The sequence below is a fragment of the Pelophylax lessonae genome (genome assembly GCF_965119305.1).
Source record: "Pelophylax lessonae genome assembly, chromosome: 2".
NCBI lineage: Eukaryota > Metazoa > Chordata > Amphibia > Anura > Ranidae > Pelophylax > Pelophylax lessonae.
The window spans coordinates 203,012,314-203,037,105 of NC_138769.1; the positions used below are offsets into that span (position 1 = coordinate 203,012,314).

A 24,792-nucleotide genomic window follows, 5' to 3' on the forward strand; every position below is an offset into this window, starting at 1 on the left:
TACCCTCCCAGTTGTATACATCTCTTTTTTTTTTTTTTTCTTTATATATGCATGCTTGGTTACTAGGCAAGAGCTATAACTAGCGATATGGTAGGATGATGTGAATATTGATTTCTCCTCGTAGGCTGTTTGGCAGTTTTATGGGATACGGCACTGCGTTACATTAAATGATGGCGATCAGCAGTTTTTAGCGGGACTGCGACATTGCGGTGGACAGATCGGACCCCTAACTGACATTTTTGACACTTTTGGGGGGACCAGTGACTTTACTACAGTAATCAGTGCTAAAAATATGCACTGTTACTGTAATAATAACACTGGTAGACAAGGGGTTAACACCAGGGGCGATCAAAGGGTTAAATGTGTCCCTAGGGGGTGCTTTCTAACTGTGCGGGGGTTATATTTACTGAATGAGCACAGAGACCTGTGTTCCTAAATAAGAGAAACACAGGATCCCTGTCTTCATTACTGACAGAACAGTGGTCTGCTGTGTTTACAACGGCAGGCCGCCGTTCTGTGTCCACGGAGAGCGGTCGCAGGTGCCCAGCCGCAACTGTGGCCGACGGACCCTCTGATTGGCCCCCCTGTGGCAAATGGGCACGTGCGCGCACCCCCACTAGCAGTCCCTTCGAAGCGTCCTACAGTTACATTGTCTTGCGGGACAGAGCCAACCTGCCGCAGTATATGAACTGCTGGCGGTCGGCACATGGTTAAATTCTGTAAACTACAAAACCCCTTCTCCAGTTGTGATGAAGATGAGAAGGGGAAGTGTTTGTTGTCCAAATAAGGAGTGAGCAACCAAGGGGGACAATACTTCTCTATAGATACAATACAGTGAGCATTGTCACCCTAGGACAAGAAGTATGTTACTGGGAAGATCACCAGCTGAAAATAAAGGGGATAAACTGTATATGCTATGTTTGTCAAGCCATACATGTTAATGTAGTTGATTAAAATGTTCCCCCTTTCAGCAGAAAAAAGAGATTACTATTTTTGTAAATAGATATTTCACTTTCTACAAAAAGTACAGTGCATCCAGAAAGTATTGACAGCGCTTCACTTTTTTCCACATTTTGTTATATTACAGATTATGGATTCAATTTATTATTTTCCTCAAAATTCTACAAACAATGCCCTATAATGAAAATGTGAAAGAAGTGTGTTTGAAATCTTTGCAAACTTTAGAAAAAAAAATGAAAAAAGTCCCATGTATTCACAGCCTTTGCCATGACACTCAAAATTGAGCTCACGTGCATCCTGTTTCTACTGATCATCCTTGAGATGTTTCTTTAACTTGATTGGAGTCCACCTGTGATAAATTCAGTTGATTGGACATTATTTGGAAAGGCACACACCTGTCTATATAAGGTTCCACAGTTGACAGTTCAAGACCTTCCTTACTCCCTGTGCGGGTAGGGGCCAAAGGGAAGAGAAAACTCCAAAGGGAAGAGGCCAAGAAATTTTTACATACTTTACCATCTGGAGTTTTCTCTTCCCTTTGGCCTCTACCCGCACTTGGAGTAAGGAAGGTGGGACCTGTCACAGCACCTGAACGTAGTACAGGAGATTCGGTACCTACCTTAAAACTATTTGGTCTCACTACTATATAGTAGGTAAGACCAACAACATCTGGTGAGTGACCCATTCTTAGTCACCTTGGATAGTGGTCGGTGAAATCTAAATACCACACGGCTGATGGGGGAATCAGTCCCTAGCACCTGCACTTTATCTGCACTGGATTTCTATATATTATTTGCACAAGAAAATTACTTTGGACTTTGTTGTCACAGCCACTTTATTACACATTTTGCAATCATTGTTGATATACACAGAGCACTGTCACTTATGATGCATATGCACTTTATATGAATTTTGGTAGTTCTGAAGGCATAAATTACACATTTTATTTCCTGAGTACCTATCACATTTTTTAAAGCTCTGGGGCACCAGAACAATTGAATTACCCACAGAATGACCCAATTTTGGAAAGAAAACACCCCAATGTATATTCTACGAGCCATAATGAATCTTTTTCAAGTCTTTTTTTTTTTTTCCAAGTTTTTGGAAAATGTGGAAAGAAAATGAAAACGTATTTGTTTTACACAAAGTTGTCAATTTATAAGATATTTCTAACACATAGCATGTACATAGCAAACATTACACCCCAAAATACATTCTGCTACTCGTCCTGAGAATGGCAATACCACATGTGTGAGATTTTTACACAGTATTGCTACATACAAAGGCCCAACATCCAAGTAGCACCGTCAGGTGTTCTAAAGGCATAACTTACACATTTCATTTCCTTAATACCTATCACATTTTTTGAAGGCCCTGGATAATGTTTTAGCCATGTGGACAGATGTGGCAGATGTTTACTGGGACAGATGTGGCAAATGTTCACTGGGACAGATGTGGAAGATGTTCACAGGGACTGATGTTCACTGGGACAGATGTGGCAGATCATTACATTTAGATGTGGCAGATGATTACGGATAGATGTGGCAGATGATTACAGACAGATGTGGCATATGATTACGGACAGATGTGGCATATGATTACGGACAGATGTGGCAGATGATTACGGACAGATGTGGCAGATGATTACGGACAGATGTGGCAGATGATGTGCGGCAGATGATCATGGCCAGATGTGGCAGATGATCAGCCGTTTATGTGCAGTGGCGGGATGGAAGGAGGTTAAAGTGGAACTTCATTCTCCCAATCAACATTGATTATTTTCAATCCTCATGCTGCTAGCATTAGTAAATAGATCGGAAAGTATGTCATCAAAAACATGGAACCAAGCCAAACAGCCTCAACAGGTCACGGGATTCACACAGTTAACCCCAATTTGGGTAATTACTCATTACTCGGAACCTCGACCCCTGGAACTAAGGGCCAAGCCCAACCCCTGAAAAACAACCCCACACCATAATCCCCCTCCACCAAATGATTTGGACCAGTGCACAAAGCAAGGTCCATAAAGACATGGATGAGCAAGTTTTGGGTAGAGGATCTTGACTGGCCTCAACCCCATAGAACACCTTTGGGATGAATTAGAGCAGAACATTTTTTTTTTTTTCTGTTACTTCCTGGTTTCTTGCATTGGCAAATTTATGTCATATATCTCAGTAGTCTTCAGGAAAGGAGGGTTTTTCTCAGCTACGCACACTCTCCTGCATGCATGCTTGAGCTAAGGGCAGATGGATTCCAAGAAGTAAATGCTACATAATCATTTTTCCTTACTCAAGGTGGCCATGGCTAGATATGCTAGGAGGGTATTTTTTTAAAGTGATTTCTCAATAAATTAAAGCAGGGAGACATGGGTGGATGGGGGAGTTTGCTTTGAATTTTAAAGCAGTTGTACACAGCTGGGTGCTTTTTTTTTTTTTTTTTCAGATCTGTAAGGTGAAGCTATAATGTGCTAGTATGCATTGCCTCCAGCTGGGTGACTGGTCGGAGCCTTGATGACATCACTCCCGCACATGTGCTAGGGAGCCACTGTTTAGGGCACAGGATTCTGTAGGAAGGGCCCGGGTGGCTGTTCCTTCAGAGTGCATGCCCTGATGACATCATCGGCTGCATATATAGTAAATATCTCCTAAACGGTAAATTTTTAGAAGATATTTACAGTACCTATAGGTAAGCCTTAAGACAAGTAAAAGATTTAAGTTTACAACCACTTGAAGAATGGCTTAAATTGTGTTTAAATTTTGTGTGGTGCTCAGATGCAGTAAAGATCTTTAAAGAAGCTTGCGCTTTACAGAAGTATTTGGGAAGATGCATTTTTTTACCACATTATTTTAATAGTTAAACAGTAGACTGGTATTATTACCTAAAATTGGGTGATAAAAAAAAAACTGTTTGTACACCACTATTGAATGACTAGCACTTTATTACTTGGACGTTTTAATATCTGCACATTTTGTTCTTAATCTATTAAGTGGTTTTTTGAAACCATTACATAAATATGCCTTAAAACGTAATGTCTTTTTTTACTATAACAGGAATAGCACTTGTAGGATTGATGGGGCCTAAAACATTTCGGTACCTGCACAGCTGGAGTGCCTGTGCTACCTTTAAACTGAACCTTTTGAAGCCCCCATGGATTCTAGGCCCAGGCTGTCATGAGGCCTAGTTTAAATTTAACCCCATTCCCAAGTTTAAATTTAACCGCATTCCCATCATTTAGTGCCGGTTAACATTTATGCGATGCAGGAATGTGCGAATATGCAGCGTGATCCCACATCGCTTCCGCACCTCTGGCAGTTCACACTGCCATATGCGATACGCAGGGGGTGTCAATTAAAAGTTAACAACACACCCAGTTGCGATCGCATATTGCAGTGCGTTCTGCAAGTTCTCACAGAATCGGATCACAGTAGTGTGAACCACCACGCGATCCGATTCTGCTGCGGATAAAAAAAAGCCTCATGTGCGAGTTTAGTGCGGATGCGGTGCGAATTCAGACCCTCAAAGTGTATGGCTGAAATTTGCACCACACATGAGATCGCATGTAATTTAGGAGCAGTGCGCTCCGAATTACATGTGATCTCCGTGATCGCACTAATGTGAACCGGGGCTTAGGGTTCAGGAGTTCAGCACTGTTTAGGTCAGATCAATTTCACTTTAAATCCTAAAATCCTGAAAAGAGCCGAATTCCGGTCTTCAGCCAGCTGGCGGACGCGTCGGCTGGTCGCTCAGGTCTCCCGGAAGGCGGCGGGAGGGGGGCGTCCATTCACGCACCTTGTAATGACAGCTGAGCGGCTGCAGGCATCACCCAAGTGCAAATAACGTATTGGAACTGTTGCAAGGCTTTCATGAATTAGCTGCAGGACTTGGTAATGGACCAATACCTCCATATCTGTTGCAAACACTTTATTGAATCACCCTTATTGTTTGAAATGGGTCATGTTGAAGGGGCATGGCTGTGCACGATGTGAAAGAGGGAACATTGACAGTGTTCTTTCAGAGAGATAAGATCTATGCATTGAATTCTATAAGTATAGGCTTCTTTTATAAGACAACACCTGATTGGATGGTAAAAATAATGTAGCAAATAATGTAGCACCCTCTTAGGTAGGTGCCAGCGTGGGTGTATATAGGTTTTGGTTTCTCTGCCTAACAGGGAGACAGCTAGGCAAATTCATGTCTGCTTAACAGCTGTAATTGCTTAACAGAAGCTGCTCTGTGTTCTGTTGCCGTTCATGCTGTCTTGATGTTTCACACTGATCCAGTAGCTATGGAATATACTGGATAGTGGGTAGAAACCTGGCAGATGAGAGCATGGAATGTTTATACAGCCCTGGCCAATTAGAAGGGGATGTGCTCCAAGGCATGCTGGGTGACTGTATTTATATCTGAAGTGCTCTGGGCCATTCTTCCTCTACAGAGAGAGGTCCAGGAGGGGAGGAGGCTGTGGCCTCTCCCCAACACAGGCAGCCATGCGGCCTCAGAGACCTGAGGGCCTGAAACACTGAAGCTGAAACCCGAGGTTCTCTTTCAAGATGACTGAGGGAGGATGTCCACAGATCCTGTCTGGTATCATGAAGGAAGGTGACCTACGGCCAAGGCCTTGCGAGTACAGATCTCATAAAGGGATCCTAGGGACTGTTGTTGCTAAAATCCCCCTCTAGGTGCTATAAGTCAGCATATTGGGTGTAAGCTGAAGGGGACACTGGCTTGTCTTGAAGAAGCAAGGTCCACTAAATTCCTTCTGCTACAAAGGGACTTGCTTAATTCTGCACAGCCTACTTCATAGTTTAACTGAGTCTGCTACACAGTCCTGTTAAGAAGTTGTCCTCGCTTGTGAATAGTTAGATTGAAGTATTCTACTAAATCCCTCTCTTATCCAAGATTTCCACATAAAATACAAAAACACACATCCCCTAGGCTGGTCATTGGAGACGACGAGTGGAAGAGTGTGTGCACCAGGCTGTGTGAAAATACCCTGTGACTGGCTGTGGACTAATCAGTGGGAGACCCGGGCATAATTATTCAAGTGGCTCCTGCAGGGGTAGCGCTACAATAACACCTGAAAAATGCTGCTAGTTAGGGATAAGTAATGTCTATCATTTCACCCCAGTTTTTTAAGATAATCATATTTAAAGCAGACCTAAACCCTCCTATCATTCTCAGCCAAGGAAGCTGCCATCCTGGCCTCTGTTTGATCTAAACTGCCATGATGCTGCACATGTGATCAGCTATGACATCCGCAACTTGATGGATTGACAGTTTGGTTGAGAGCACAACCAATGTGACAGTTACGACAAGTGCCAGAAATGTAACTGTTTTTTTTTTAAACTGGTAAATTGATGGGTTTAGTCCTATTTTCAGGGCTGGTTCACTCCAAACCTGCATGAAACTGATGGGAACTGAACGTATCGTTATCGGCCGATATGGGCCGTCATTTTGTACATTTAATGTTTTGAAAAATAAAGACAATTGACACAAATCTGGTACTGAACATATTAATTTTTGTTTAATGCTTAATGGCTGGCCTCCTGGCACCCTGTGGTGGGTGGCTGGCTGGCTGGCACCCTGTGGTGGGTGGGTGGCTGGCTGACATCCTGTGGTGGGTGGCTGGCTGGCACCCTGTGGTGGATGACTGGCTGGCTGGCTGGCACCATGTGGTGGGTGGCTGGCTGGCACCCTGTGGTAGGAGGGTGGCTGGCACAGGGGCTGTGGCTGGCTGTCTGGCACCCTGTCTGTAGGTGGCTGGCTGTCTGGCACCTTGTGGTGGGTGGCTGGCTGGTACAGAGCCTGTGGCTGGCTGGTACAGTGCCTGTGGGTGGCTGGCTGGTACAGTGCCTGTGGGTGGCAGGTACAGGGCCTGTGGGTGACTGGCTGGCTCGCTGGTACAGTGCATGTGGCTGGCTGGTACAGAGCCTGTGGGTGGCTGGCTGGCACCAGGCTGCTGTGGGTGGGTGTATGGCTGTGATACACTCCCGCGAGACTAGTCCCGACTCCAGACGAGGCTGTCCAAGGCGAGGGAGGCGGCCTAAGAAGGCAGAATGATGTCACAAAAATATTGGCAATATCGGCCGGTTCCGGGGCCGATACCGATATATTGGGGAAAGTTCATATCGGCCCCCGATATATTGGCCTTGCGGATAATCGGTCTATCCCTAATTTACACCAATGTTGATGGTATGTCAGTTTTTTTCCCGTGCGGAACACTGCATACACGTTGCAGATTCCTGCATAGAAAAAATCAGCACGATGTGGTGTGAACAGGGCACATAGAGAACCATTGTTTTTGTTGTGCCCTTGCAGAACATGTGCAGAAAAACTGACGTTTCTGTACCATGGTGTGAACGAGGCCTAAAAATGTATGCATGCATTTTGATTTCAGTTAATCAAGTAATCGCTATCATTCCTCTATAACCAATGTCCATATTTTTATGTTTTACAGATTACTGGAGTTATTCTTCTAGCTGTTGGAGTGTGGGGAAAACTCACATTAGGAACATATATTTCTCTCATTGCTGAGAACTCCACCAATGCTCCCTATGTACTTATCGGAACTGGAACTACAATCATTGTCTTCGGACTTTTTGGATGCTTTGCCACTTGTCGTGGTAGCCCATGGATGCTGAAACTGGTAAGATTTGATTCAAATCTTTTGTACTTGTTTTTATGACAGCCATTTACTATGTTTTTCATACCTTGGAATTCAGTCATTTCCATGTCATCTGACCAGCAAGAACGTGAATACAATGGCAGTGAACAGTAAACTCCCTTTCTTTTTTTAAACTTAAAGTTCACCTATAAAAAAAACTACTTATTTGTACTTTAATTGCTCTGGAAAAAATTACATACTATTTAATTGGGGCCCATAATATGGCCATGCCCCCATATCTCTCCACCACATCCACATGTATGAGCCAGTCAAGTATGCATGTATAGTTATTGGTTAATCCAGCTTGCATTGCCAATTTATAGAAATACACACCCCAACATTCACCAAAACCCATGAAGGTATTCTGACCAGATTCATAATACACAAGCGGTTAGCCATGCAGAGCAGTTCAGAAGCTTGCATTTTTCAAACATATGTTTCTCTGCACAGTGGACAGTATGTAAAATTAAGGCCACTGGCTTTATTTTCCTCCACTGAGCATACTTTTATAGTTGCATAAGCATACACCCCTCCCTCCTTAAATTCCAGCTTCTTTTGTTAGTGCCCCTCCTCTAGCCTGTTAATTGGACAATGAAGGAGTAGAAGCATCACTGATGGCCAACTCTGTGCTCTTCCCTCCTAAAAGCAAGTTCTCTGTAATGGTTTGACAGCATTGTGCTATGGAACCAAGTCTAAACAACTTACTCTACTGGCCTCCTCTCTCTCTCTTTTTGAGATTGGGTCCTTTCACACGAACGATCCGATCAGATCCGCCTGTCAGTTTTTCAGGTGGACCTGATCGGATGCCCCATGCATCCCTATGGGGCAGCGGATGTCAGCGGTGATCCTATCCGTGAAATCCAGACGGATGGAAAACCTATTTTGCATCCGTCCAGCGGATTGGATCGGATGAGAACTGACAGGCGGTCCGTTCTCATCTGATTCCCCCATAGAGGACAGCGGGGATCTGACAGCTCCATTTCACTGCACACAAAGCGGAGACAGAGCTTCCATCCGCCTGCTCAGCCGATCCCCGCTAAGCAGAACAGAGTCCATCGGAAGATGCTGACCGTGTGAAAGGACCCTAACCCCAGGTGAGTTATGCCATAATGTGCCAGTATGCACAGCATATTAGTACATTATGGCAGACTTAACTGCCATATGGTATTCTTCAGAGCAGCGCTGGGACCGATCCGGCAGGCCCCCGGCGCTTCCATCTTCACACAGTCTTCCTTTCGGGTCCTTTGCCTGGTCTTTTGCCTTCAGCCACTTGACAGGTCAGGCTGCGATGACACCACTCCTGCGCATGTACACGGAAGTCACATCACCGGGGCATGGATTGAGCCGATCGTGGACTTAATGTTTACTGAGCTGCGCATGCACTGCTCAGTGAACATGACAGCTGGCAAGCAGAAGGATGCATTTATGGCAGAAGAGACCAATAGGGTCTCTTCTGTCATAAATACACTGGTTGTCAGCCACGTGTTTTTACAACAACTTTGCTTCCACCTTAATGCGTATATGTTGAAGATAAGATACATTTTAAAAATATGCCTACATCTGTTTCCTTTTTAAAGCATTGAACGACACATTCACCAACATTCACAAATTTTAATCCCATACACCAGGAAGGTGCTTCTGCAGTGAATGTTTGGTGAATGTAATATTCACTTTTTTATAAATATACCACTAAGCCCTGGTTCACATTGATGCTACTTTGAAATCGTGCTATTTCGCATGAAGTAGCACAATTTTAAAGTGGCAGGTCAGTGTGATTTCAGGTGCTATTTGAAAGACATCTGTGTAGTAGTGCAGGAACTACTTTTAAAAATCAGTGCGGCGCCACAAAATGGACGAACTGATTGGAACAGTGCCATTGCCAGCAGATCACATGTCCTGTCAAAACGTATAACAAATCACTACAATGTGAACGAGGGCTTAGTGTTTGTCTACCTGTGATTAGGTGTAAAAGAAAAGAACACCATACAGTGAGGGGAAAAAAGTATTTAATCCCCTGCTGATCTTGTACGTTTGCCCACTGACAAAGAAATGATCAGTCTATAATTATATTGATAGGTTTATTTTTTAACAACAAAAATATCCAGAAAAACGCATTTCAAAAAAGTTTTATACACTTTAATTAGAGAAATAAGTATTTAACCCCTTTCGCAAAACATGACTTGGTACATGGTGGCAAAACCCTTGTTGGAAATCACAGAGGTCAGACATTTCTTGTAGTTGGGCACTAGGGATGATCGAACTTTTGAAAAGTTCGGTTCGACCAGAACACCCGAACTTCCCGAAAGTTTGGGTCCCGGATTCCAGAACCCCATTGAAATCAATGGGACCCGAACTTCGGTAATCAAAAAACACAATTTTGAAGCCCTAAAAACCCAATAGATTCCCCTAAAAAGTGCCTAGGGTTCTGGGTCATGCCCCAGGGACTATTAATCACACACAAAAAAGTTCTTAAAAATTGTCGTCTTTGATAGAGAGCCAATTATTGAAAAAAAAAAAGATTTCTTTGGATTTAGTGTCTGGGGGGTCTAAAAAGTGTACCTGTGAAGTATCAGCTCTGTAGCATGCCCAGAACCAGAAAAAAAGACCGTTTGTCTTAGAATTGCAGTAGAGCAGGGATAGGGCTCCGCTACTTTCACACCTGGCCGTTTTTGTTGCAGGCGTTTATTAGGCTTTTTTGTGGACGTCTTTGGAGGCAGGCATGACATCTGAACTTCTGTGTAGGGGTATATATACACACATATATGTATATATACACCTACACACATATAAGTGTGAAAGTAGCGGAACCCTATGCCTGCGCTAATGAAATTATTTGCAGGCATGTGGCTGACTTTCACACCTATATGTGTGTATGTGTATATATACATATATGTGTGTGTGTATATATACCCCTATACAGAAGTTCAGATGTTATGCCTGCCTCCAAAGACGCCCAAAAAATGCCCAAAAAAACGCCTGCAACAAAAACGCCCAGGTGTGTTGTTGCAGGTGTTTTTTTGGGCATTTTTTCGGCGTCTTTGGAGGCAGGCATAACATCTGAACTTCTGTATAGGGGTATATATATACACACACACACACATAGATGTATATATACACATACACACATATAGGTGTGATAGGAGCGGAGCCACATGCCTGCAAATAATTTCATTAGCTCAGGCATAGGGTTCCGCTACTTTCACACCTATATGTGTGTATGTGTATATATACATACGTGTGTGTGTGTGTGTATATACCCCTACACAGAAGTTCAGATGTCATGCCTGCCTCCAAAGACGTCCACAAAAAAGCCCAATAAACGCCTACAACAAAAAGGGCCAGGTGTGAAAGTAGCGGAGCCCTTTGCCTGCTCTACTGCAATTCTAAGACAAATTATCTTTTTTCAATGGCGGTCACCCTGACATGGAAGAGTTTGGTCACCCTGCCATAGCAGTCACCCTACACTACACTACGGTCACCCTGACACTTAACACTTTCCCTACAGAAACTAGATTATTTAATCTAACTATAGTGGAAAATAGTACCCTAACTACACTAGATATCCCTTTCCTCACACTAACAATTGCTAATTTACACTTTTGCAGCAGGAGTAACAGAACTGCTTCCACTCTCTTCCACAGCCCCTGTATTACAGTGCTAGAGATTTGGCGGGGCTATGTTATATACTGGGGGGGGGCGTATTCACTACTGATTGGCCTCTGGACCCCCTAGTCACTCCAATCACATTCCTAGCATCCTCCTGCCCCCTCAATTGGCTTTTACTAATGTTTCAGGTCCAATCACAGGCTTTTAAAGCCCAGTTCCTGTACCCTTGCATTTTGGTCGGTTCTGGTTGCCGAATTCCGCAAAAAGTTCGGAATTCGGACGAATTTCGAACAGTCAATGTTCGGGTCGAACTTATGGTCGACCCGAACCGTTCGATCATCCCTATTGGCCACCAGGTTTGCACACATCTCAGGAGGGATTTTGTCCCACTCCTCTTTGCACATATTCTCCCTAACAGGGACACAGACTGCAATGAAAACTGCAATAAAAACTGACAGTTTGTATTGTAATTACTCTGCTCTATCCAAAACTAGAAAAAAAAAAAAAACTTTTGCCTTTAGTTTCGCTTTAATTAAATTGTCTTGCGTGACACAACAAGGCTCATTCTTGGTTGAAGCTTCTTTGGAATATCATATTCTCCACATGACCTACTAATTGTTGTAGCCCAATAAAAGATCACAGCAAAACAGATCTGACCGGTCTTGCATGTTGTTTTTATGCTTGGACACTGGGGAGGGGGGGAGTCACTCAAGTTTCGCAGTGATAAAGTATTCCTTCACTTGCCAGATTGAACCCTGGGGGCATTGGATAGAAAACATATAAAGTTGTACTGAAAGAAGAAAACAACTCAAAAAGCAAACATCGAGAGTAATAAAAAAACCCATAAAATTATTTCTCTAACGTAAATGTCAAATGCATAAAAAAAAAAAGTTTGATCCAGTTCGTAGATGCTTCACAGGGGAAGTTGCAGCGTTAGGTTCTGTTCACACCTATGCAGGTGTGACCTCGCGTCTGTGTTTTTACGTGTCACGTTTAGGGCAGCGTCATGGCCGCGGCATGGCTTTCTCAATGGACGGCTTTGGCTGTTTGAATGGCCAAGTCGCATTGATGTCACTCCAGTGGAAGTCATAGCCACGGCGCGGTGACATCACTGGCTGCTGCTATAGTAAATATCTCCTAAACGGTGCACGTTTAGGAGATATTTACTGTACCTACAGGTAAGCCTTACTTTAGGCTTACCTGTAGGTACAAGTAAATCAGGAGGGCTTAACTACCACTTTAAGTAGCACATAGGAGTTTTGCATAGGTGTGTGCAGGCCCTATAGACAATAATTGGATTCCTCTTGTCATGCAATGTCCGAAGCACGGCAAATTGTGTGAACAGAGACTTCAAATGTGCATGTTAGAGGGGGATATACATATGAAAGATAAAAAGTGTGACTAAAGTTAAAACTCTATTTTATTTTTGATAGAGTGGGGAGGGATTAAATCACCTGTCAGGTTTTTATTGATGTCTGTGTCCCCAATGAGCTGGTCGTACACCAAAAGCTCCTGATGTAAACAAGCCGCCTGTCATTCTCCTCTGTGTAAGAACAGTGATCATACGGTTCTACTATGTAGGACCGTTGATCACTGTTCCTACACCTCAAGCCACAGCCAATCACAGTTAGAATCACGCCCCTAGGGACACACACAACCCCTCCCTCTGAAAAAAAGTTAACCCCTTCACTGCCAGTGTCATTTTACAGTAACAGTGCATATGTATAGCACTGATTACTGTAGTAATGTCACTGGTAACCCCAAAAGTGTCAAAAATGTCAGTCAAGGGTCCGATCTGTCCGCCGCAATGGCGCAGCCCCGCAAAAAAAGTCGCAGATCGCCGCTATTACGTGTTAAAAAAAAAAATTACAAAAATCTTTCCCTTTGTTAGTAAACGCAATAACTTTTGCGCAAACCAATCAAAATATGCTTTTTGCGATTTTTTTTTTTTTTTTTTTATTTTTTATTTTATGTAGCATAAAACAAATTGGCCTAAAATGTTTAAAAATTTAGATTTTTTACATTTTTTTTTTTTTGGGAATTTCATATAAAAAAATTTGAAAAATATTGTTATTTTTGCAAAATGTACGCTTTTTTTTTTGTTTATAGCGCATGATCAAAAAATCACACAGATGATCAAATACCACCAAAAGAAAGCTCTGTTTGTGGGAAAAAAAGGACGTCAAATTCGTTTAGGTACAGCGTCGTACGACCACGCAATTGTCCGTTAAAGTCACGCAGTGCCGAATCGCAAAATACCCCCTGGTCAGGAAGGGGGTAAAATCTTCCGGGGCTTAAGTGGTTAAAGTTGGAGGACACTGATGCTGAGTTGGCGACGCAGGTGCAGTTTGGCACCCGCAGATCTTCCAAGGGGACTAAGGTGTTCCCCTTTTTTGCCTATCTTGACGAGGTTGTCACTAGTCAGTGGGGTTCCCCCAAAGGCATGGTTGGAATTTCTAAGTGTTTTGCTAGGAGATATCCCTTTGGGGAGTCTCTCCTGAAGAAACTGACGGTTCCACCATCGGTGGACTCTCAGGTTTCCAGGCTAAATAAGGCCACACTTTTGCCAGTGGAGGATTCTCCATCCTTTAAGGATCCTGTGGACAAGAGAGCTGAGGCTCTGGTCCATTACCTTTTCACCGTGGCAGGTTCAATGTTGAGGCCGGTGCTTGCTATCACCTTGGTATCCCAGACCTTAACGGAATGGGCAAAAATTTTACGCCAGGATCTGGAAGGAGGTCAACACCCTCCTGAGCTGGCGGAGCTGGTGGATCAGTTGATCCAGGGGCTACAGTACATCTGTGATGCATCTTTGGATGCGGCCCCCTTGGCTGGCAGAGTATCTGTGACGGCAGTGATTCTTCGCCACATGATTTGGTCTAAGTACTGGTCAGCTGACCAGGCATCTAAAAAGGTGCTGACGGACCTAACTTTTGTAGGTGACTGTTCAGTGGAAGAGATCATTAAGGGCCTTACGGAATGTAAGAGTACTTTACTTCCGCAGGTAGCTAAGGGCAAGGAACCTTAATCATAAACTTGGTCCTTTTTTCTCGGCTCATAAGCAGCCCTTTCGTCCATCTGGATCACAGGAAAAGGGTTCAAGGTCCACCCATAACTTCACGGGAGGCTCCAAGCGACCCTGGAATGGTAAGTCAAAAGCGGGCACTACTGGTTTCGCAGACAAGCCTTCTCCAGCCTGAAGGGGCGATCTCACCCGCATCTGGGGTGGGGGGACGTCTTCGCTTCTTTCTGGACCCATGGACCTTGCTTATTCAGGACAAATGGGTCCACTAGTTGATTCAGTTGGGCTACAAGATCGAGTTTTGGTCCTTGCCTCCAGCAAGATTCTTTCCTTCCAACTTATGCCTGTCTCACGATCGGCTGCAGGGCCTCTATGGGGCAGTGCAGGACCTGTTAGCATAAGGAGTCATTGTGCCAGTTCCAGAGTTGGAATGTTTTCAAGGTTTTTATTCAAATCTGTTTACCGTTCCCAGGAAGGAAGGCAAGGTTTGCCCGATCTTAGACCTCAAGGCTCTGAACCACTTTGTGCGGGTTCAGAAATTTCGGATGGAGTCCATCCGCTTGGTAGTGGCTTTCCTTCATCAAGGAGATTTTCTGGCTTCTATCGATCTCAAGAACGCTTACCTTCATAATTCATAGGTGTAGATGAATGTTTGGCTCTGGGCACCATCAAGGGCCAGATTTCCGCTTCAGCCATATTTTTCCAAAGGTCGTTGGCCGCGAAGTCCTTGGTTCGCACTTTTGTGCAGGGAGTTTGCCATCTGACTGGTCCCTGGTACCTCCGTGGGATCTCAATTTGCTACTTTCCGTACTTCAAAAGCTTCTTTTTGAAAACATTTGTGAACTTCCTTTGCTCACTTATCACAGAAGGTGGCATTTTTGGTTGCTATTACTTCTGCGCGTAGGGTGTCGGAGTTGGCTGGGTTGTCCTGTCGGTTGCCTTACCTGGTGGTTCACAGGGACAAAGTGGTGTTACGACCCTGTCAGGCATTCCTTCCTAAGGTTGTCTCGGGGTTTCATTTGAATGAAGACATTGTGTTGCCGTCCTTATGTCCGAAGCCGAAATATCCTAAAAAAATTGCTCTACATTCCTTGGATGTAGTCAGGCCAATTTGGTGTACCTGGCGGCGACTTGAGTCGATTCGGAAATCCGATTCTTTGTTATTACGGATAGATCTTGTATTTGCTGCGACCATTTCCAGATGGATCAGGCAGACGGTGGTACAGGCCTATTCTGTTAAGGGTCAGGTTCCTCCTTTCCCTGTCGAGGCGCATTCTACGGGGGCGCTTAGTGCCTCCTGGGCCTTCCGCCATCAGGCGTCAGTGGTTTAGGTCCGCCATCAGGCGTCAGTGGTTCAAGTGTGCAAGGCGGCTACGTGGTTATCTGTACACACATTCACAAAGTTTTATTAGGTGGATGTACTTGCATCTTCGGATGCTGCTTTTGGCCACAAAGTTTTGCATGCTGCGATTGCAGAGGCTCCCGCCTCTTGAGGGTGTATTTTTTTCCTGGTGGTAAGCTCCAGTTGTTTCTGGTTGAGCTCCTGTTTTACCTGGTTGGCTATGTTTAGCCTTGTTGGGAAGTATATGTATTGCTGTGTTTTTCCCACCCCTCATGTTGATACTGCTTTGGGACATCCCAAGGGTCTAAGAAGACATGGTACGTCAGTCAACGAGAGAGAAAACTGAATTTTTGTCTTGTAAAAGGTAACTGATGCTAAAAAACGTCAACCACCCGCCCGGCGCTAAAATATATATATAAATCAGTGTAAGGTATAAAGAAATAAATATATCTTCTCAAATCATGAATAAATAGTAAATAAAATCATGTAGATAAAATCATGTAAAACATGTCACTCTGTGCATCCTTTTAATGCACTAGCTGCCACTGTAAACGTAAAACTTGCAAAATCAAATGTATAATAATAGCTGTGCGTCTCAGTTCGTTATATCATACATTCAGCGGCGCTTCAGCACACACAATGTATGTGTGCAAGTATATTAGTCAATTCGTGCAGTGCTTCAGAGCCTGCAATTGCAAACTAGTCCCAACTCCACAGGATGTGCAGTCACAGCCAGCAAAAAGATTTCTCCTCTGATGTTCAGCACCAGTGATTGTACACACAGTATCACTAATCCTCCACCACACCGACTGTGCACCCCTATGAAGTGGCCACTCACCAAATTGCCCTTGAAATATCGCCTTTATGCATAAGCTGCATGAGCCCTTGCTTCTAGTCGGTCTGTCGTCTCTTAGGCACGTCCAGATCCTATCCGTCCACCAGGGGTCACTATCAGGCTGTATATCTCCTCAGTGCAATTTGTAAGCAAACGACATGAAGCAAGAGAGTAGTGTAATACTGTTTCGACTTTATTAATTAAATAAAACTTCCCTCCCCTTCAGCGTATATGCTTACATTTCAATCACCCTTTGCACTCATATCATAAACACAGAGGCTTTGAAAGGTACCGCCGCTCGCCGACCGCGAGCTAGTCCCTGCTGTGGATTACAGCGCTCCTGCGGCTAACAGGCGAGATCCAGAACAACAGCGGTATCTTCCCTTCGTCTCCTCAGCAGCAGCGTACGTGCATCCTGACCGGTTTCGTCTGGTAGACTTCAACCGTCCTCTGTTGAAGTCTACCAGACGAAACCGGTCAGGATGCACGTACGCTGCTGCTGAGGAGACGAAGGGAAGATACCGCTGTTGTTCTGGATCTCGCCTGTTAGCCGCAGGAGCGCTGTAATCCACAGCAGGGACTAGCTCGCGGTCGGCGAGCGGCGGTACCTTTCAAAGCCGCTGTGTTTATGATATGCGTGCAAAGGGTGATTGAAATGTAAGCATATACGCTGAAGGGGAGGGAAGTTTTATTTAATTAATAAAGTCAAAACAGTATTACACTACTCTCTTGCTTCATGTCGTTTGCTTACAAATTGCACTGAGGAGATATACAGCCTGATAGTGACCCCTGGTGGAAGGATAGGATCTGGACGTGCCTAAGAGACGACAGACCGACTAGAAGCAAGGGCTCATGCAGCTTATGCATAAAGGCGATATTTCAAGGGCAATTTGGTGAGCGGCCACTTCATAGGGGTGCACAGTTGGTGTGGTGAAGGATTAGTGATACTGTGTGTACAATCACTGGTGCTGAACATCAGAGGAGAAATCTTTTTGCTGGCTGTGACTGCACATCCTGTGGAGTTGGGACTAGTTTGCAATTGCAGGCTCTGAAGCACTGCAGGAATTGACTAATATACTTGCACACATACATTGTGTGTGCTGAAGCGCCGCTGAATGTATGATATAACGAACTGAGACGCACAGATTGGGCTATTATTATACATTTGATTTTGTGAATTTTTGTCTTGCCGTAAAATCATTTTCTCTGAGGTTCACTGACGAACACAGCACCCGCCCATCTGTTGGGTTGAGTTATGTATTCTTCTGACACTGCTTGTTACAAACTGAAGTCCTATAGCAGGAAGTGATGGTATACCCCCTGGGACTGCCTCAGGGGCGTAGCCAAAATAGTTTCCGCCTAGTTCCACTCCTGAAGAGAGAGCAGCATAAGCCCAAGGGTCTAAGAAGACATGGAGCTGTGCCCGTCAGTGAACCTCAGAGATAAGGATTTTACGGTAAGACAAAAATCCAGTTTTAGCAGTTTATATTCACTAAAACTATTGCATTTCCATGTTCTGTGTACTGTGGGAGACCAAATATAGTGAATGCAGGGTCCTGGGTTTAGTAACACTTTTAAAGGATAAGTTTACTCGCCTAGCACCCCTTCCAAGTCATATACTTGTCTCTGCCTCAACAACATCTATATTGTTTGAGTTGTAGAGCTTCTTCTACAAAATTCTCCAAGACAGAATCTCAATTTATTTCTAGGATGAGCAGTGAGTAGAATTTTTATTGGGATGAATGAAGGTTCCTTTCTATTAAAAGTAAATAGATTTTTACCTTTGGAAAAAAATTCTTCACTTCACAGCAGGCAGTAGAAGGAAATGTCTCCAAAATCAGGAGAACTTCCCTTTTAGGCAGTTGTGATAGATATACACTTTTGCTTTTTATATACCTGCCCCTGATGATATCAACTTAAAAACGCATAGGGCGGAGTCTATGATTGTGACGTCCCTCTGATTCCACGAGGCTGTCGCCTTTATTCCCTGGACCGGTATATTTAGCATATATGCTCTTTTTTAACCATTCATTATGAGTAGTTGGTATTTTTTTATGCTAATAAATTTACGGTACAGATTTACTTTTATTCTATGGGAATATTTTTGATTTATTTTCATGAATGGTGTGTTGGCTCAATTACCCACCGTATCTCATGAGTCCATTTCCACCTGAAAGGTAGAAGGGAGTTAAGGATTTCCATCATAAGTGATACCTTTCCATATTGCGCTTATGACTCTTATAGCTCTTATAGTCCACTCTCTCTGGTAAGCAGCCATTTTTAGTGCATGGTGGAGGTGAACCTGGGTGATTCACTTCTTTGTTTGGCATCTATATCCACACCAGAGGCGCAAGTTGGGCTTTTATAGATCACTGGAGTTTTTTCACTTTCTGGAACTAAGTCTTGTCATTGGACTATTACTACCTAAGGGACTCCTATGATTTAGTTTGTTTTCACTATTTGCTGTGGTTATCATCATTAGATGATTTATCAATGTTTTTCAGCACGGCAAATTTTAGATTACATTTGCTACTTACAGTCATATCTGATTGGGTTTGCCAGCAGCTTGCTTTGATCTACCAGCGCGATAGCACTTGAAATTTGGTATGCACTTTTAAATGTCTTATCACCTTATGTCCCAGTAATAATGGTCCCCAGGACATAGAGTGGATCATTCCAGTGTTGGACACAAGCAACAATGACATTTTTTACCCTTCCTTACTCTATCCAAAAAAGGCAATAGATAAAAGTATGTAATGGGAAATTGACAATGGCTTTTTCCCAATTTGCTGTTTGAGGGTCTGGTGGGAGGTGGTTCTGTGGAGCAGGAAAAACTATTCAGGAATGTGTGATCCTAAATACAAGCTTTTCATTTTGTAAGTTATAGTTTGTCACAGCTGCTTAGTGGCAAGGCAGCCTCTTAAAGACAAATACTATTTTAGGTAGTTTGGAAAATCTTACACCTCCCTATTTAATGGCTGTAATGTAATGGTGTTCCTAGGACTTAGTCCAAAGCAACTGTTTAAACCCTGCTGTGCAGGAGCCCCCTTAAAGCTGAACTCCAGGATACTAAAACAGCACCCCTGCAGGGGGCCTGCCCAGCAATGCATGGGTTACATGCTAATTAAGTCTAGGGGCAGAGAAATAAGCTGTAATACTTACCTCATTCTTCCCTTGGAGGCAAATGTATTTTTGCTGCTGCCTAGAGTGGGGCTATAAGACAGTGTAATGATGAATGGTGTTGGGTGCTTGACATTTTCTACACTTGCATTTTCTCAACATAATCTTAAAGGATCAGTTCACCTTTTGTAACATGTTACATTTTCCACCCATTTTTAAGGTGGAACATGTAACATGTTCCAGCATCTGCATCCTCTTCCCTCCTAATCCCCTCCACATCCCTGTAACAGCGGCCGGTGGATCTTCTCCCGCACCTGCTGTCACAATTTGAAAATAATGCAGGCGGGCAGGATGCATCATTCATTCAGTTTCCTGTGCATGAATACCTACAAGTACCGTCTGCCATTGCAGCTGACAGCTTGTAGTTCTCAATGAGCTGTGAGGGTGCTGGTGAGCGTCCTCATAGTCCATTAATCTTCCTGCTCTCAGGTAACTGCCTGCCTGTATGAGGTACGAGCAGATAGCTATCCTGAGAGTCTGAGGGAGCTGGACATTACACCCACAATCTGCTAATAGCAGGTGCAATGCTCTGCAGGCTCCTTAGAGAAAATATAATAAATGCACATTTTTTTTACCTTCAAGATAATGTGCATTTATTATTTTTTTTAATGGTGAATTAAACCTTAAATGACTTGTAAGAGATTGTTGCTAATCCAAGCTTGGATTGGATGCTAAATCTCCCTAGAGTGATTTACTAGAATGTAAGAGGCATTCTGCAGCCGTACAGGTAATCCATAACTTTCTATATGTAGGAAACACTAAGATAAAAACCTGATTTTATACTCAACCACCCAACACAACAAATATACTGTATGAATATATAAACGATACTCACTGGGTTTCCCAGTGAGTATCATTTGTGTTCATACAGTATATATTTTGTGTTGGGTGGTTGAGTATAAATCAGGTTTTTATCTCAGTGTTTCCAGTAGTTAACTTTACCAGCATACTCCCACCATTTTATGCCACTCATGTGAGATTACGGGTATATCTTAGAGTGCCTATCTTCAGTTTTTTCTTCAACTTTCTAAATGTGCATTTCGCTTGCAATTATGGTCAAGGCGCTATATACAGTGTATACCATGACCATTATGTTTTCCCTCACCCTCGGTACAAAATTTCCAGCCCTACTTAAGAGATCTGTTAAACTGGCATAAATTTTTCCATGATGCTCCCAAGAGAAACTTTTTTTTCAGTCTGCCAGCAAGGGAGCACGGTGTTTCTTTCGGATAGAGCAATTAATTTGTGCTCTTTGTCGTCAGTACATTGTGTGGGAGCTGCAGCGGAGAGCTAGCTGAGATACATCCCTGCATTGCTGATTATTAGACAGGCTTTTCAGTCCCAGAACGTTAAGGCCCCAATAAACCTGTCATAATCTTTGCTATATTCAGTTGCATATGGTTGATTCAGGAAACAATTTTTATGTCACGGGCAGGGCCGGTTTTAGACAAAGTGTGGCCCTGGGCAAACCTAAAAGTGGGGCCCCAAATTTTTTTATATTCTACCAAAAATATAGGCGCATTTAATCAATTTAGCCAAATAAAACATACAACTACATGAAAATATGCTTTCATTAAATAACATTAAATAGAATAAATAAAATATAACAAAATCAATGCAACTATGAATTTTTCATCGAGAAAAAATCCAGTGTAGACAAGGCTTTAAGGCCACAGGCAGCACAGCGCTGCGCAGCGCATTGTATCCGCCCGCCGGCACATAGTGGAGCGGAGGCAGCGTGACACTGACAGGGGGCGGCTGGGGGCCCTTTGGAAGATGAAGCCGGCTCCTGACAGTGACGGGGCCCCTTTGTAAAATGGAGCCCGCTGCTGACAGTGACACGGGGCCAGGGCCGGACTGGGTATGAAAACCAGCCCTGGAAAAAAATTACATACCAGCCCCATAGCATTGCGTCGTCATACCAGCACAACGTTGATTTCTTGTTCATAAAAGGTAAAATCATGCAGTGCGTGCCCCTTTCAATGCAGACTGACCACAGCGTGCCCCCTTTCAATGCAGACTGACCACAGCGTGCCCCCTTTCAATGCAGACTGACCACAGCGTGCCCCCTTTCAATGCAGACTGACCACAGCGTGCCCCCTTTCAATGCAGACTGACAACAGCGTGCCCCCTTTCAATGCAGACTGACCACAGCTTGCCCCCTTTCAATGCAGACTGACCACAGCGTGCCCCCTTTCAATGCAGAGAGACCACAGCGTGCCCCCTTTCAATGCAGAGAGACCACAGCGTGCCCCCTTTCAATGCAGAGTGACCACAGCGTGCACCATACAGGCCGGTCCCCCATAGATCCCCCTTTAGAGCAGGCCTGACCAGGGTGAGGGTCCCCCATATTTATACATCCCTCTTTAGAGCAGGTAAGGGAGGCAGGTCCCCCATAGATCCCCCTTTAGAGCAGGCCAGAGTGAGGGTGCCCCATAATTATACATCCCCCCTTTAGAGCAGGCAAGGGCAGGCAGGCCCCCCCATAGATCCCCTTTTAGAGAAGACAAGGGCAGGCAGGTCCACCATCCCCCATAGATCCCCCTTTAGTGCAGGCAAGGGCAGGCAGGTCCCCCATAGATCCCCCTTTAGAGCAGGCATAGGCCAGGGTGAGGGTCTCCCATATTTATACATCCCCCTTTAGAGCAGGCAAGGGACTCCCTTGCCTGCTCTTAAGGGTGATGTATAAATATGAGGGACCCTCCCCCTGGCCTGCTCTAAAGGGGATCTGTGGGGGACCTGGGATGGCTGACCTGCCTGCTCTAAAGGTGGATTTATAAAAATGGGGGACCCTCACCCAGGCCTAGGCCTGCTCTAAAGGGGGATCTGGGGGGGGGGGGGCTGGGATGGCTGACCTGCCTGCTCTAAAGGGGGATTTATAAATATGGGGGACCCTCACCCTGGCCTGTTCTAAAGGGGGATCTAGGGGGACCCCCTAGATCCCCCTTTAGAGCAGGCCTAGGCCAGGGTGAGGGTCCCCCATATTTATAAATCCCTCTTTAGGGCAGGCAGGTCAGCCATCCCAGGTCCCCCGTAGATCCCCCTTAGAGCAGGCCTAGGCCTGGGTGAGGGTCCCCCATTTTTATAAATCCACCTTTAGAGCAGGCAGGTCAGCCATCCCAGGTCCCCCATAGATCCCCTTTAGAGAAGGCCAAGCAGGGTTCCCTTCTCAGACCTCCAGTTCAGTGAGTCCACACAACCTACCGTTACCATCCATCCTGCTTTTCTTCTCCAGGTCAGAAGTTCTCCTGGTCAGTCAGACAGTCCCTCCCCCAGCCGAGCCAGCCCAGAGTCAGTCACAGAGAGAGAGATCACTGCGCAGCCGCGCACGCAGGTCTCTCTCCAGTCTCCCCCACCACTCGACTTTGTGGGCGGTGCCAAGAGGTGGAGCCAAGCGGGAGGCGGGAGCGGACAATCCGAGGGAGGCCTGAGGCTCCGCCCCCGAGCGTTCGCATCGCATCGGGGATTGAACAGATTCTTCTCGGCAGATGGGCAGACCCGGCAGAGTGACACTTGCGGCGCGGCGGACACTGCAAGGACCGCTCACGGACACCAGTGTCCGTGTGCGGACACCTTGCCGACCCCTGCCGATTGGAAAGTCCGGCCCTGCATGGGGCCCGGGGCCCCTGGACATCCGGGGCCCTGGGCAGTTGCCCAGTTTGCCCCCCCCTAACGCCGGCCCTGGTCACGGGGCCTGTGTGGTCTGTGGATACACCCCAGAAAACCAATCAGGAGTGAAGAATTATTCAAGTCAAATTGATTTTCCAATCCCATTGCAATTCCATACAGATAATGTCAGGAGTGTCTTCTCAATAATGTCACACTGCCATGTTTGAGCCAAAGTATATTAATATATTTTTTAAAACATTTCTGTAGTGTGACCTCTAACTTCCATCCTATTCCTATAGGCATTTTTTCTATTTTCTTCAGAAGACCAGGCAGTGAATAGTTTAAATGTACATTCAGGATTTATACAATTGTCTGTACACCTATAGAAGAATAATGATACAATTTTCAAGTAAAGGAGAAATTACAGTAGCAAAATGCTTTAGGATAAAACCATAACTTTCTATTGGTAGTGTTGTATAGCAGCTTTTCCCCACATGTCCATCTAAAGCAAAATGCTCCTTGCATTTTCAGCTGAACTTCTAACCACGTTTGAACGTCACTTGCCACCTAGCGCTGAAGCTTGCTCTTCTGCTTAAGGAGGGTTTCTTTTGGCTATTGAGGTGTCCCATCTTAAGACTGGGCTAATAGGTATAGGGCAGTGTTTCTCAACCTTTCTTCAGTCGGGTCACCCTTTAAAATTATAGACAATCTCAAGGCATCCTTTAAAATTATGGAAAATTTTGAGGCACCCCATTCTAAAATGTAAAAAACTATTCTAATAGCTTTAAATAATGCAGCAACATCCACATGTAGGACACCCAATGTTAGAGGTGATTGTATTCTTCCAAAGCAAATACACTTTTGCACACTGTAACTGACTAGTGTTTCTCTTCTCCCTTATTTCCTCTCCATCAGTCAGCTAATGGCACCCAAGTTCTGAGATGCTGTGGAGGCAACAGACATCCTCCCTAATAACTAATGATGTCAATGTTGCCAGTGTTTAGAAAGTCGTAATGGTGCATAATGAAAACCTGTGGCTTTGTGTAACTAAAAGGCAGGCTTGATCCACCTGCTGACTTGTATACAGTTTTTGATACATTTTTAGACATTTTGCCAAGGAACCCCTAAATAACCCCTCAAAGCACCCTGGTTGAACAAGGGGAAAGAAGGAGTAGTATGGCTCTGACATTACCATGAAATGTTGGGACTCTGTTCAGGTTATAATTTATCACCCGTCTCAGCTTGGAATATTGAGCTTTCTCCAGCATGGACTCAGGACTTTCATCAGTACGACGCACTGTATTAGGAATTCATGCAACATTTTTTTTGTGTCCCCCTGTTGGGAACCCTTTTTTTTTACCATGTTTTATTTACCCGTCTCATTGTTGAACTAATGTGTCAATTATTTTGTTTGCAATAAAATTATTTTGTAAAAGAAATGTTGGGATTTTGCCATGCAAGAACTGACCAGCATTTGGGCAAAGCAGAGGCACTGAAAACTCTTTTAGGTACAGTATATGCAGGTACATCGTTGTACCTGCTCTTCATACCTGTCTTGCCTGTCACCATTTACC

At 44.4% G+C, this 24,792-nt stretch overlaps 1 protein-coding gene across 1 annotated transcript in view; it reads left to right on the forward strand.

Annotated features, from left to right (window-relative positions):
- The window catches only part of TSPAN7 (tetraspanin 7), a 255,825-nt gene that overhangs the window by 162,248 nt on the left and 68,785 nt on the right, over positions 1-24,792 (forward strand). Inside the window, exon 2 of the mRNA XM_082245443.1 lies at positions 7,418-7,606. Within this exon, the coding sequence (XP_082101569.1) occupies positions 7,418-7,606 (189 nt within the window). The remainder of the gene's footprint in view (positions 1-7,417; positions 7,607-24,792) is intronic.